The sequence below is a fragment of the Microcaecilia unicolor genome, chromosome 1 (genome assembly GCF_901765095.1).
Source record: "Microcaecilia unicolor chromosome 1, aMicUni1.1, whole genome shotgun sequence".
Taxonomy (NCBI): domain Eukaryota; kingdom Metazoa; phylum Chordata; class Amphibia; order Gymnophiona; family Siphonopidae; genus Microcaecilia; species Microcaecilia unicolor.
Window position 1 is genome coordinate 525,434,306 of NC_044031.1, and position 15,543 is coordinate 525,449,848.

The 15,543-nt window shown below is 45.1% G+C and overlaps 1 protein-coding gene across 3 annotated transcripts in view; it reads right to left on the reverse strand.

The window, feature by feature from the left end:
* The window catches only part of TPD52 (tumor protein D52), a 171,599-nt gene that overhangs the window by 104,206 nt on the left and 51,850 nt on the right, over positions 1–15,543 (reverse strand). Inside the window, exon 1 of one of the 3 annotated variants that reach the window (XM_030215856.1) lies at positions 10,181–10,503. The exons of 1 other annotated variant lie outside the window; for it this stretch is intronic. In XM_030215856.1, the coding sequence (XP_030071716.1) occupies positions 10,181–10,319 (139 nt within the window). In that variant the 5' untranslated portion in view covers positions 10,320–10,503. Of the gene's footprint in view, positions 1–10,180; positions 10,504–15,543 lie in introns of those variants that run through there. One more of the 3 variants, XM_030215864.1, reaches the window with a different exon arrangement.

Here is a 15,543-nt window from a genome sequence, read left to right on the forward strand (position 1 = left end):
TAGAGAAACAAATACAAAGTGATGTTGTAGTCTAATAAGGTTGGAAATAGCAGAGAAGGAGAGTTATATAGTGTTCATTACGAGCTTTGGTTACGCTGTGTTGCAGGGTTCAGGCACTTAAGTTGGGTCGGTAGGGTATGCCTTTTCGAACAGGTTGGTCTTTAGTGACTTCCGGAAGTTAAGATGGTCGTACGTTATTTTCACAGCTTTTGGTAATGCACTCCACAATTGTGTACTTATGTAGGAGAAGCTGGATGCATAAATTGATTTATATTTGAGTCCTTTACAGCTTGCGTAGTGGAGATTTAAGCATGTTCATGTTGATCTGACTGCGTTTCTGGTTGGTAGGTCTATGAGGTCGGCCATGTATCACGGGGCTTCACCATAGATAATTTTATGGGCCAGGGTGCAGATTTTGAAAGCTATGCGTTCTTTGATTGGAAGGCAGTGCAGTTTTTCTCAGAGGGGTTTGGTGCTTTCAAATCACATTTTTCTGAATATTAGTCTGGCTGCTGTGTTTTGAGCAGTCTGAAGTTTCTTTATGAGTTGCTCTTTACATCCCGCATAGATTCCATTGCAGTAGTCAGCATGGCTTAGTGCCATTGACTGTATCAGGTTGCGAAAAGTTCCCCCGGGAAGAATTGTTTCACGTGTTTGAGTTTCCACATAGAGTGGAACATTTTCTTGGTTGTAGAGTTCACTTGGCTCTCGAGTGTGAGGTTACGGTCGATTGTGACCCCAAGGATTTTCAGGCTGAGATAGGAAGGGTGTAATCTGGGGTGTTTAAATTTGTAGGTTTGTTCATGTTGTGTTGGGATAAGAGGATGAGGCAATGTGTTTTTTCTGTGTTGAGTTTTAATTGGAATGCATTTGCCCATGAGTTCATAGTATTCAAGCTGAGCATGATTTTGTTGGTGATTTCTGTCAAGTCGTGTTTGAAAGGAATGTATATTGTAACGTCGTCTGCACAGATGAATGGGTTGAGGCCTTGGATGGCTAAGGACTTTGCTAGTGGGGTCATCATTAGGTTGAAGAGGATCGGTGATAGTGGTGATCCTTGCGGTACTCCACAGTCTGCTTTCCACGGAGATGATATGTTTGAGTTTGATTTCACTTGGTATGTTCTGGTTGTGAGGAAACCTTTGATCCAGCTACGTATATTTCCACCAGTCCCGAAGTAGTCTAGGAGTCTTAATAGTATATTATGGTTTACCATGTCGAATTGAAGGAGGAGTATGCTTTTGCCTGTTGCTATTTCCTGCTTGAATTTGGCTAGGAGAGTAGTTAGCACTGTTTCGGTGCTATGGAGGGGGCGAAATCCAGATTGTGATTCATGTAATATTGAGAATTTGTTTATGTAATCTGTAAGTTGTTTGGTTACCATACTTTTCAGCAAGTTTGACTGCTAGTGGGATGGTGTAATGGAAGTGAATTTTAAAAGATTGCTTTTCAACTCTGTCTGCCTTGACAGACCAGTGCACTTGGGGCCTGTATCTTTAATTAGAAGTAATTCTGTTTAACTTTGACCGAGAGTAACTTTCTGTCTTTGACCAAAAGTAACTCTTCTTCCACATCTCAACAACAGGCTGGAATGTCCTTGAAGCCAGCTGGTGAAGGGGGGATGCAGGATGTGCTTGAGGTTCAGGAGGAAAACCACCTGGCCAGTGTTTTTTGTTGTCTGAAACCGAGAGCATGTGACTGCATCTTCCTGTTCATTCTGGTAATTTTCCTCTGCTCTGAAAACAAGCTTTAACTCTCTATAAAAGGGGTCATGCTACAGCGAAAGCTTGAGGTCATCTACAAGCAGACGTGCTGTGTAGAAGCAGGAATCATTGGATCCATTCCTGTGTTCAGACTTCAAGCTTTCGTTGGACCTGGCCTCCCCAGCTGATGAGTTAAGAGCCTGAAATCCCTGACCAGTGATGATGTATGTATATATATGTATATATCTGTCCTATAGAGGGCCAGTGATGATTGATTACTTCTGTTCCTGGTCTAAGAACTCTTAGCATTGCTTAGATATAGAAGCCCAATGATGAATGGAGATGTAAAGCCCAGTGATGTAATGATTGTTTAGGTATATAGCTAATCAGTGTGTGCATATAGTTAATCATTGTATATATCAGAATCATTGTAGAATCTAGCTTCCTCTAATAAAGGTTTCATTTACTCATTACGAATCCAAAAGAATCCATGGTAATTATTGGGTAGTCTGTGTTAGTGAGACAGGCTGTAAATCCATAGCAGATCAGATGGATGCCACTGGGCGGTAGTTGGTGAGTTCATTTATATTTATCTTGGTATCTTTTGGTATAGGGGTGAGTAGGATGTTACCATTTTCCTTAGGGAAGAGACCTTGTTGGAGCATGAAGTTCAGGTGGGATGTGAGGTCTGTTATGAAGCAGTCGGGGGCAGATTTTATTAGGTGGCTGGGGCAGGTGTCCAATTTGCAATGAGTGTTTGAGAACCTGCGGATCGCATGGGTAATTGTTTTGGCCGAGAGCAGAGTGAAGTTTGACCAGGTTCGGTCCGCTGGGGATTCTCCTGAGGTTGGATCCAGACCATTGATGAAGTTTTCAATATCAGTAGTGTTCTGAGGAAGTGAGTTGCGTAGTTTTACGATTTTTTCATTGAAGTATTTGGCAAGTTTGTCTGCCGTTGGGATGTCTGTATTAGTTGTGGTGACCGAGGTAGTGTCTAGTAGTTTGTGTACGAGCTGGTATAGTTTTTTCATGTCTTTGTAATCTGGTCCTAATTTAGTTTTAAAATATGACCTTTTGGTCTGTCTTATTGCGTATTTGTATTTTCTTTGCATTTGTTTCCAAGCGTTGAGTGTGTGGTCAATTTTTTATTTTTGCCCATGCTTGTTCGAGCTTCCTGGTTTGCGTTTTTTAGCTTTTTCAGTTCGACGTTGAACCATGGTATTGAGTTATGTCCTTGTTCGTAGGGGTGCTATTTCGTCTAGTATGCTTCTACATCTTTTGTCCCATTCAGAGAGGTAGTTTATGGAATCCGTCTATGCTGTCCATTTGTTATTGTATATCTGTTGCCAGAATGTTTTCGAGTCTATTTGGCCTCTTGTGCTGTAGGTAGTTATGTTCTTGTATACAGTATGAGCCCTTTTCCCACCAATTTAGGGATACATTTAGTTTGTAGTGATCGGTTCAAGGTGTTTCTGACCATTTAATGTCTGTTATCATCAGGTTCTGGTCTGTGGACCATTTGTGTGCGATGAGGTCAAGTGTGTGCCCTTTGACGTGGGTTGCTTGCATGTGTGGCCATTTGAGATCCCATAGGTGGAGGAATTCCTTGCATTCATGTACATTGGTAGAGTTTGGATCTTCTAAGTAAAGGTTGATGTCTCCTACTACTAGTATATTGGAGTTGGTAACACAAGTATTTGAGATGAAGTCTGTGAAGTCTGACTGGCTTTCGTTCCAGTTACCTGGTGGTCTGTAGAACAAGACACAGTTCAGGTGATCAAGCAGGGATTTGTTGTGGATTCTTATTGAGGCGATTTCAAGTTGGGTTGTTATGGACTCAGCAATGGTTTCGGTGGTAAAGTGGGATCAGTAGATTAATGCTATGCCTCCGCCTCTCTTTTCCTTTCTGGTCCAGTGAGTGATTTTGTATCCTGGGGGGCAAAGGTCAAGGATTATGGGGTACTTTTGATCATGGATTCGGGTTTCTGTGATGAAAATTAGATCAAGGTTTTCTGACGTGATCCAGTCTGTTACAACAGATTGACGTTAACGTACCCCACTTGAATTTTTTGGTATGGGGCTACTAGGTTTGGTGTTGTGTGGATTTTTGTTAGCTGTCATTTATTTTTAAGCATGTGGTTGTTTTAACCTTTCTTTCTGTTCTGTTGATGTTGTCCACAAGTTGGTATTCTTCCTTTGTTTTGGTTATTGACAGTTTGGTGGGTTGTGGGGTATATGGACAGTCTTTGATAGTTGTGTAATATCGGTATGACTAGTAAGAAAGGCCTGTTTCAGAGACTAATGAAACGGGCGCTAGCAAGGTTTTCATCCCTGGCACTGCAATGATCAAGCTGGCTCCCTCCCTCCGTTCCACCCACATTCAGGCTGGCTGGTTGTTTGGTTGCTTCGCTCCCTCCTTCAGACGTTCAGGCTGCCTGCCTGCCTGCTCGCCTCCCTCCCTCTCACCTTTAGGTTGTGTCTGTTTTTTGCAGCAGCAGCGGCCGGACAGCGAGGGAAGGGTGGCGAGGGGGTTGATGTTGCTGGGGGGGGGGGGGCGCAGGCAGAGCGTTTCGGAGCCTGGAAGGGGCATCGCTTCATCTGTGTCTCTCTGTCGTCGTTCCGTGGGTGGCAGGCTGGAGGGACGGTGTGGGGCAGGCATTGCAGAGCGCAGTACGTTAGTTTTTTCCATGACCCGCCCTCGACGTCATGACGTGTAGACGCAAGGGTGGGGCTGCTGTGCGATGCGTTGATTGTCATAGCTCCGCCCTCCACATCACAACATCGTGACGCGAGGGAGGGACAGACAGTCCTGTGTGAAAAATCCAAATTTCGATCTACACCACCATGCAAGAGCGGAAGTTGCAGCTTCATTTAGAACGTTGAGGTTGCAAATTATGTCCGGAAGGGGCATGGCTGTTGGTGGGTCTCTGACTGAGAGTGAGTGAGTGGTGCTGACAGCCTAGCCTACCAACACTGCAGGGCTTCAGTGTGTCCCTGCCACAGAGTGAGCTTCAGAATGTTCAAGGTGAGAATTATTTTTATAGATGTTGTTTTCTGCGAGTGGGGTGGTTAATGTTAGGTGAATCAGTGATAGGGAGTAGATTACTAGGAGTGATTTGACGGCATTCATTTTGGATCAGTACAGTTTGGGCTGGAGTAGACCGTGTACAATAGGGAGGGTGAGGTTCTTGTTTAAATTGTCTCCTATCGATTAACTGCATCCACTGTGAGGAGATGGAATCATTGGAGTGAGCAGTGGCACTCCAATCAGACCTGGGTCACTTTCTTATCTTGGGTTTCTTTTAGTGAATAGATATAGATATTTCACTCACAGTCGGATGTTCGGATGCGATGCTCCAGGGCGCAGATGTCTGTACTCAATACAATATAGTGACCAGGTTGGTATCTAGGAGTTTGTTCATGACTTGGTATAATTTCTGTGTGTCTTTGTAATCTGTCCCTATTTTAGTATTATAGGATGATCTTTTGGTCTGTCTTATAGCGTATTTGTACTTTCTTAGGGATTGTTTCCATGTGTTACATAAGTACGTAAGTATTGCCATACTGGGAAAGACCAAAGGTCCATCGAGCCCAGCATCCTGTTTCCAACAGTGGCCAATCCAGGTCACAAATACCTGGCAAGATCCCAAAAATGTACAAAATATTTTATACTGCTTATCCCAGAAATAGTGGATTTTTCCCAAGTCCATTTAATAACGGTCTATGGACTTTTCCTTTAGGAAGCTGTCCACTACTACAGCCATTTATTTAGCCGAAGCTCTGACCATATCATAAAGGGCGTCAGCCAAAACGGACAAGGCCAACTCCATCCGCGGAGCCATTACAGATAAGGTCTCCGCTCCATCACCTGGATGTTCCACTGCCTGCTGTAACCAAGCCAGGCAGGCTCTAGCAGCATAACAACTGCATGCAGACGCCCGAACAGTGAGACCTACCAAATCAAAGGACCGCTTCAGAGCTGAATCAAGTCTGCGGTCTTGAATATCCTTCAGGGCAACACCTCCTTCAACAGGGAGGGTAGTTCTCTTTGTCACAGCCATGACCAGGGCATCCACTTTAGGCATTGCAAAGCGAGCCAAATGTTCCTCACTCAGAGGATATAATTGCCCATAGCCCTGGCAACCTTCAAAGGTCCCTCGGGGTCAGCCCATTGAGCCAAAATAAGCTCTTGGATGGAGTCATGCAAAGGAAAGGCTCGAGCAGGCTTTCTGGTACTAGCCATCCTTCGATTAACAGAGGAGGCTGCGCCACTCCCAGGATCTTCAATCGAGAGGGCTTGTAAGGCATCTGAAATAAGCGCTGGCAGCTCCTTGCGGTGGAAAATCCTCACCACAGACGGATCATCAAGCTCCTGTGGCAATTCTGCACCCGACTCTGGCTCCTCAGCCCAAGAAGTTCTGCCAGACCCCTCAGAATCCTCATAGCCCGACCACGGGGGGGAAAAGGGGGGTGTGCCACACTCAGAAGGGTAATTAGCCCTTCTGCGTTTATCAGGAGGATAAGAAACAGGCAAAGCCAACTCCAAAAGGCCAGGATCCACCGGGGGGGGGAGGGGGGGGCAGGCAGAGGGTCCGAAGATCCCTGTGGAAGAGTTCTTTTAAGCATGCACGCCCTATGCAGCATTAAAACAAAATCAGGGAAGAAAACCGCTCCCTGACCGCCCGGATCCTGCCCAGGGCTATCAACTCTATTATTAGCCTCACTCAGAGAACCCCCCCCCCCCCCCGGATTCAGGGCTCTCCATCGCAACGGAGGCCGCGCCATGTGGAAAATCCAAAATAGCGTCCACTGCCAGCTCAGAGCGCAAAAGATCACCGCTCGCCATGCTCGGGTCGGCTCTACCGTCTGACAAGCACGAATTACAGAGCCCCGCTGCTGATTTTCACTTGCCACATTTAGAACTGCGCTTTACAGTCTCCGCAGCCATCGCCGAAAATGGCGGTAAAATTCAAAAATGGCAGTTCGCGCCAAAAACGTCCCGATCGCGGGCCCACCCCGGAGAAGTCAGAAAACACTCTTACCTCACTAGACTGAGTATCACAGCTCCAGTCCTGCAGAAGAATCTCAAGAAAAAAAACCTCTTTTCCAATATCGCTGCGCTAAAGTGCAACGCGACTTTATTTATTTATTACGCTGTGAGGAAAGCAGAGGCAAAAGAGGTAAATAAAAACACTCCGGAGGCTCAGATAAGTGGGAAAGGCGAACCAATGTGCCTGCATCCACTGAGTGGGAAAGGACAGGGAAAAGCAAGCTAATATGTCCACATCCACGGGGGCATGGGTAAGGCAGGGAAAGGGCTGACCTATGTGCCTTCAAAGGGAAGCTGCTATAGCCTCTAACACCCCGGCTAACAACTGGCAAGCCAGGAGCCACCCCCAGGCAGATTTTTGATGGAGCTCGAAGAAGCTGCAGCCACCCTGCTTGGGGAGATAGAGAATACTGAAGAGGCAGTGGAGCTAGCTGGCCATGAGGCACTGTGAAAAGTTGAGTGCTCTCTATCTCCCCCCTGCTGGTTGATGGACACAACCCCTACGTAATGGCTTCATCTGCTTGATGACAAGGAATTGGAATATTTAAAATCCACCTTCAGAATCTGAACCATGAAAAGATTTTTTAAAACAAGCACATTTTAAACACTATTCGCGAATTAACTGGAAGCCAATGTAAGGATTCCAGCAAAAGAGAGTGGCCCTCTCAAATTTGCTCAAACAAAAAAATGTGCCTAGATGCAGTTTTGTGCAAGAATTGGAGTTTTCTTTGTGGTTTCAAAGATGATGTACAATACGAAGAGTTACAGTTATCTAGATGTGGAAGAAACATTGATAGGGTAATAATCCTAAAGCTTTTCTTACTTACAGAGGACCTAATAGCTATTAGCTCTTTTTAACTAAGTTGTTTAGCTGGGATTGATAGGTTAACACATCCAGTACCCTTGATTTCTTTTTTCAATTTTCAAAATTTCTCCTGACTCCAAAGTTAATTCCATAACAGTTATTGATTCAAAGCTGCCAAACCATAGAATTTTGGTTTTCATTTTTTCAACTTAAATTCATTTCAGTCCACCACTTGTCAATTAGAGAAATGTGCTGTTTCAGGTATGAACTCAACTAGTTATTTTAGTCCTGATTCAAGAACACAGAGCAGAACTAACACAAAAAAATTGATTATGGAGGTGTCTAAGCAGCAATGATGAACTAATGAAAATTTTCTAAACTACTACTACTACTACTACTATTTAGCATTTCTATAGCACTACAAGGTGTACGCAGCACTGCACGAACATAGAAGAAAGACAGTCCCTGCTCAAAGAGCTTACAATCTAATAGACAAAAAATAAAGTAAGCAAATCAAATCAATTAATGTGTACAGGAAGGAGGAGAGGAGGGTAGGTGGAGGCTAGTGGTTACGACTCAAAAGCAATGTTAAAGAGGTTGGTTTTCAGTCTAGATTTAAAGGTGGCCAAGGATGGGGCAAGACGTAGGGGCTCAGGAAGTATGCAGTATTTTAGTGCACTTTAATGCACTGCTTACAATAGGTGGTACAATGTTGGAGACCTTTGCTTAAGCAAGCAATAGCACAACAAACATCCATATAGGTAAGCTATGTTAGTCTAAGAACTGCAACAAGAGGCTATCACATTATAAACAGGTATTCTTCAATGCACCCACTGACCCCAAGTGTGGCCCTCAACTCTTTCTCCAGTACACGCTCTCTCCCCACATTTTTCTCATACTTGTTGCTGGCATATCTTTCTTAAAAAAAAAAAAAAGAAGAGTTTGGTGCCTGTTGTGATGTGGTGGTAGCAAGAAGAGGATGAGGGAAAAAGAGAGAGGGGAGATTGGGGACCACTGGTGGGCATGTAATAGGACGATGCTGGAAACAAGACTGACATTCACCATCCCAGCTAGAACTACTACTTCTACTTACCATTTCTACAGCACTACAAGGCATACGCAGCGCAGTACACCATAAGCAGGAAAATGCCATCATGAACCATCAGGCAGCACAGGAATGGGCATAAATAGCCAAAGTGCCTCCTATGGAAGCAGAAAGAATACACCACACCCAAACCTTGGCTACAGCAGCATATAAGAATTTGCCTACAATCTGATAGTACTTTATGCTTACAGTTGATTATTTTACTACTGTTATGCTGTTAACACAGTTTAAGTTGTTTAGATCAAGCTATGCTTGCTGTATACTACCTGGAGTAAATTTTATCAAGCTAGTAAACAAATCCTAGCTATCGTAAGATAATGTTCAAGCACCTTTCTGACCTCATTTGTAACTTTCTTTAAATTAGTACCTTATTTTCTTACTCCCATTACTCTGTCTTATCTATATGTTCCATCTTTGCTTACACCCTATGCTGTCTATTAAAATGTTTTATTGTGTATGGTGCTGACATTGTAATGTAGTTTACTATGCATTGTTGTTTGAATATTTTTACTGCTGGAATTGTCTATTGCTTATGTTTAACTTATTCTTGCTGCACACCGCCTTGAGTGAACTCCTTCAAGAAGGCAGTAAATAAAAAATCAAAATCAGTTACCATGTTTAATAACTATCACACAGCTCTCAGTGAGCTTGAGCTATTTGCTGCCTAAACACAATGCAGTTCAAATTTATTGCAAGCCATGTTGTGCTAGAAGGAAAAAAAAAATAAAAGAACAGCTGTTCAAAAGGTAGCACCATAAACAAACCTCCAGATAAAGAAGGGGAAGAAAAATTTAAAAAATGGAAGCAGGGGAAGAGCCAGCTTGAAGGGGACTTGGTGTAGGAACAGGATGGTGGAGGTTGACAGAGTGTCTGCTGCTTTACCCAGTGATTGTCTTGACTCTTACATTTCACAAACTGGCCCCTGCTTGAAATGTACTGAAGATCTCTATCAGATGCAATAAATGGTTTACAATGCAAAGTAGACTCTTATCCTCAAGAGTTCATGCTTCCAACACATCAGTTGGATAACATACTATCAGCCGCTATCAGTTTTACTACAGTAACCAGTACCAAATTTGTATCCTATAAATAAGGATCGACTTATGTGAAGCTAGAAATCTCACGGTTTAAACACATTAAAAAAAGCAAGAACATCCCATGCAGAAAATCAAACCAACTTACAGGGTTTGCAATTCATTATCCACTACTGGCTAAAACTTTATTTCATTTTAGTTCAGTCTACACAGGGGCAATTTTTTTTCTCTTCAAACATTTCAAAATGTTTATGGCTGTGGGTCAGGTTAAATAGAAAAGTATCAATTAGTTTCTAATATCTAGAAGACCACCACCATAGTGCCGTTTTCTGAAAACCTATGGTCTGAAACATTTAAATCATTCTGCCTTACAGCACATGCATTTGATAATATTTAAACTCAAGTTTTTTTTGTAAAAACTACACATTGTTAATACACTTTCAATCTAGAAAAATTAATATGGCAAAAGAATACAGACATTACCAATATTCTGCAGTGTAGGTGATCCTGGTGGTGTTATATTTATACTTGGTAACAAGAAAAGATAATTTCTATTCACTCCTATATTGAAATCAAATGGCGACCGATAGTCTTCCTGTACGTCCAACTCTCTGGAATCCATACCAGGAAACTGTGAAGCATATATCACTGTTGACTTTCACCTCAGGTCAGCTGCAAAGTCATTCTTCTGGATCCTCTTGCTGTCACTCTCTCGCTGTTACCTTAACTGGATGTTCTGCTTCATTACTTTAACAAAACAGGCCATCACATTTCAAGATACTATAAAGAAGCATTTTGTTGAAAAGACTCAAACGTCACCCAATTAAATGCTCTGCACTGCACATATCCATTTAATAAATTATTAGACTTCAGATTACAGAAATAACAAAACATTGCCTCCCCTGAGGTAAACACTATTGGCTAAACTTCTTTGGATTGTTCTCTCTCAAAACCTTACACGGAAGCAATTTTCTTAGAGCATGCACACAGCTCAGCACACATCTTGGCTCCTGCCAGCTCTGTTAGTCATCTGTAAAATTACACAAAGGTATACTCAGTTACAAAAAATGAAAGTCATCCGATTACAACCAAACCAGGATATCCTTAATCGTCTAGAACACAGAAGGACTACAGTTCAATCTACGATGCATGTCATCTGTACAGCACACAAGCACTTTCTCCAGATTTTAGTAACTTTCAAGCTCTGTAGTTAAAGAGGTTATCAATAGAAATTAAACAAAATAAAACATGGAAAAGAAGTTAAATGTAGTTAAAGAGGAAAGGGAACGGGAGTGATATACTGCCTTTCTGTGGTTTTTAAAACTACATTCAAAGCAGTTTACATATTATATAGAGGTACTTATTTGTACCTGGGGCAAGGAAAAATTAGTTCTCACCTGATAATTTTCTTTCCATTAGTCCCAACAGATCAATCCAGAGACTTGTGGGTTATGTCCCTCTACCAGCAGGTGGAGATAGTATGACCGGTACCAAAGCAGTGGACAATTTTCATTACATAAACTCTCCTGCCTCTCATAAAAAGACCAACAAACTCAACCACCATCTATAGCCTCTCTCTCTTTTTTTTTTTTTTTTTTTTTTTTTTTTTTTAATAATCACACAAAGGAAACATTCTCAACTGTCGAACACGACCAAATAACAAACAAAACCAAACTTCTGTACCAGATACCAAAACCAGGGCGGGACTCTGGATTGATCAGGTGTTCAGCGCTGCGTGCGTCTGGTAGCGCTGTACAAATGCTAATAATAGTAATCTGTTGGGACTAATGGAAAGAAAATTATCAGGTGAGAACTAATTTTTCCTTCCATAGCGTCCCACAGATCAATCCAGAGACGTGTGGGATGTATCAAAGCAGTACTCAAGTAGGATGGGACAACCCCACCCCGGCAGAAATCACTGATGCCCAAAAAACCTAATCCTGCCAGACCACAACATCCACCTGATAATGACAAGTGATGGTATGGGCTGACGCCCATGTAGTGGCCCTGCAAATATCTTCCAAAGAAACCAAACAGGACTCAGCCTGAGGAAGCTTGAGCCCGCATAGAATGTACCCGAACCTACTTGTCCAAGGCTACATACACTGAACTTATGGCCTCCCGCAACCAACATGCTATCACCCTTTTTGCGACCCCAAAAGAGCACAAAGAGGTGATCTGAAAGGCAGAACTAATTCATCATCTCCAAATACCTGATAAGAACCCGTCTCACATCTAAGCAGCAAAGCGCCTGGAAGTGTTCAGGGTAATCCTCACGGCGAAAGGCCGGCAAATGCAGCAACTGACTTAAATGGAAATGTGAAATCACTTTGGGCAAGAACGAAGGAAATGTCTGGAGAGACACCCCTGCCTCCCTTTACCATGGAGGTCTCTGCAAGAAAAGGGCCTGCAACTTAATGATGGCCACCAGGAAAACTGCCTTCAGGGTGAGATCCTTTAAAGTAATCCCCGACAAAGGTTCGAAGGGAGGTTGCTGTAGAGCTTTGAGGACAAGGTTTAGATTCCAGGCCAGAACTACAAGCACGTGAGGTGGGCGCAAACGGTTCACACCTCTCAAGAACCGAACTACATCAGGATGGGAGGCTATGGACGCCCCCTGAAGACTACCCATGAAACAGGCCACAGCAGCTACCTGCACCTTTAGCGAACACTAAGAGAGCGCCTTCTGCGCACCCTCTTGAAGGAAGGCGAGAATAACCGACACCGAGGCCAAAGTCGCCGAAAATCCTGAACACCACGACTTGAAGGAGCACCACACCCCAGCGTAAGCCACTGAGGTGGAGCACTTCTGAGCCTGAAGCATGGTAGCAATAACAGGGTTCAGATACCCTTCCATCTCAACTGTGCCCTTTCAAGGGCCAGGCCATAAGACCAAATGGGGAGGAATCCTCCATCGCAACCGGCCCCTGGAGCAGAAGCCTATCTGTCGCAGTCAGAAAGAGGGGGCGATCAAACAGAAGCTGGATCAGGTCCATATACAAAGGCCAATCAGGGGCAACCAGAATCACTCGCCCAGGGTGACTGGCGATACGAGTCAGCAACCTGCCCAACATGGCCCAAGGGGGAAAGGCATAGAGAAGGCCCCAGGGCCAAGGCTGAAGGAGGGCATCGATTCCTTCCGAGCCCAGCTCCCATCCTCTGCTGAAAAAAGTGGGGCACTTTGGCATTGAGCATGGAAGCCATCAAAGTCCATCACCAGGAGCCTACAATGAGCTGTTATCTGACTGAAGGCTAGAGGAGAGAGCTCCCATTCCCCTGGATCCAGCTTGTGGCGACTGAAAAAGTCTACTTGAATATTTTGCAACCTTGTTATGTGAGCTGCTGTCAAGAGGGAGAGATGGGCCTCCGCCCATTGGCAGAGCCGAGCAGCCTCACACGCTAGGGGAGCACTCCTGGTGCCCCCCTTCCTGTTCACATACGTGGTCGCATCTGTGGGGAGGCCAAATCGGGATGTGTAAATAAGCCTCCTTGAGATCGAGGGACGTCAAAAACTCCCCTGGTTGTACCGCTGCGATAACCGATCTCAGGTTTTCCATGCGGAAATGTCGAACCCACAATAATCTGATGACACTTTTGAGATCCAGGACCAGCCTCCAAGAACCGCCCTTCTTTGTAACCACAAAATAAATGAGGGGGGGGGAGGGCAACTGGACTACCCCCAGGTGCTGCAAGTTGAACAGGGTATGTCGAACTGCTCACACTTTGGTGGGGCATTTGCAAGGAGAATCCAGAACGGAGTCCACTAGGGGCCACGCAAATTCCAATTTGTAACCATCTCAGATGACTGCCAAGACCCATTTGTCAGATGTTACCCTGGACCATTCTGTCAGAAAGCGGTACAGCCTGCCCCTGATAACTGGCAGGAGATGAACCAGGGCCCCATCATTGAGAGGATCTGGCTACAGGTTGGGTTCTGGTCATTACAAAAGGGCTGAGGCCTCTGAGCAACCAAAGCCACCGGTGCAGTGACCGCAAGGGAAACACTCCTGGCGGAAGTCCTCAAGAGATCATAAAGGAGATTAGCGAGGAAGGCCAAGCCAGACTCCAAGGCTGGCAGAAAGGTGATCAGATCCTCCAGAGAGGAGGCTTTATGCACCCATGACAGGCATAACCATGCCCTGCAACCTCGAAGGAGAGCTTTGGAGAAGTTCCAACTTACGATCCTTAGGATCCTTAAGCGCCATGCCACCCTCAACCAGAAGAGTGGTCTTCTTGGTGACTGCTATGATCAAAGAATCCACCGTAGGTAACTTCAACAGCTCTAAGTCAGAGGTGCATAGAGCCACGCCATAGCTCTAGCTACCTTAAGCCCACTGTCTGGTGTATCCCACTGCGCGGAAATAAGGATTTTCATCACCTCATGCACGTGAAAGGAACGAGGCGGGCATTTGGTGCCCGACATAATCGAGTGCAGTGGGCCAGTCCCCCCCCCCCCAAAGATTCTGGGGGAGAAATATCCAAAACATCCAATGCCTGCACCATAAGGGTGGGAAGATCCTCCCGGCAAAAAAGGTGGGCTGTGGTGGGATCATCACCCTCCTCATGCGGTAAAACGGTCTTCTCCATGAAATCCACTGAATCTGAAGGAGACCCCCCAGACAAAACCAGGTCATCCGGATCCGAGACGTCCTCTGGGTCCACAAAATCCACCCAAGGACATTTGGGCAGTAAAGACTGAGAATTCAAAAGGGGGAACCTGTGGGCAACGGCTGGGGCCTGCTGGAGAGAAACCCCTGACTTCAACAGAAAAGGCATTATGAATAAGTAAAATAAATTCCGGCGAAAAAGGCTCAGAAATACACTCCCCGGATCTCTCCACAAGACTCCCGTCGATTGGAGCCGGACCCGGAGAAGTGCGGTCCATGGCCTGAAACTAGCGCACGGAAGAACGCATCTGACTAGGAAAAAATGGCGCCCACCAGCGCTCAGAGCACCTCTTTTCCCGAGGAGCCTGCCGAACATCCCCCCGGCATCTCTGCCTCACCGCCCGCTTGAGGGGATTCCACATCACACTGCCTACTCGTGGCGGCCTGACGCTGGCAGGACTCACACTCTCCCGAAGCTGCTCTCCGGCTCCCACACACGGAGCAGCGCTTTGCCACCTCCGAAGGTACCGACATGAGTCTAACTCAACTAACTGCCCCGAGTCGCTCCCAGCACCACTGCCGCAAGTTCCTCTGTCTGATTACCCCCCAAAACAGGCTTAAAGGAACCGCTTAACTTTTTTTTTTTTTTTTGAGGCAGGAGAGAAAGAAAACACCCGGTCAAGCATCCAGTCCCGGGATGACAGAGGCAATCGTAGGGGGAGACCGGGAGGGATCTGGCACCACCAGGTGTACACCAGCAAACTGCAAGCAGCCATTCAACTCGTCTGTGCTCAACCAGGCCCCAAGGGACACCAGAAGCCAGAGCAAACCAAAGCTGAACAGGAATGTCCCTCCACCTGCTAGATAGAGAGAATACTGAGGTTGAGGTGGCTGCACAGGACCACATATAGCAAACCTCTGAGGTTCTCTCTATTTCCACCTGCTGGTAGAGGGACATAACCCACAAGTCTCTGGATTGATCTGAGGGACGCTATGGAATGGAGAGTTAAGTGACTTGCCCAGAGTCACTAGGAGCTCCAGTGGGAATTGACCCAGTTCCCCAGGATCAAAGTCCGCTGCACAAACCACCAGGCTACTCCTCCATGCCATGTTTAAGTGTTTTTGTTAAGAACACCCTTTGAAGTCTGATAGCTTTCTAGAAAATATTACTGTGTAATAAGTACTGCTCAAGAATTTCAAATATGAATTTTTAAGAATGTCAAACTGCAGTGGCTAAAA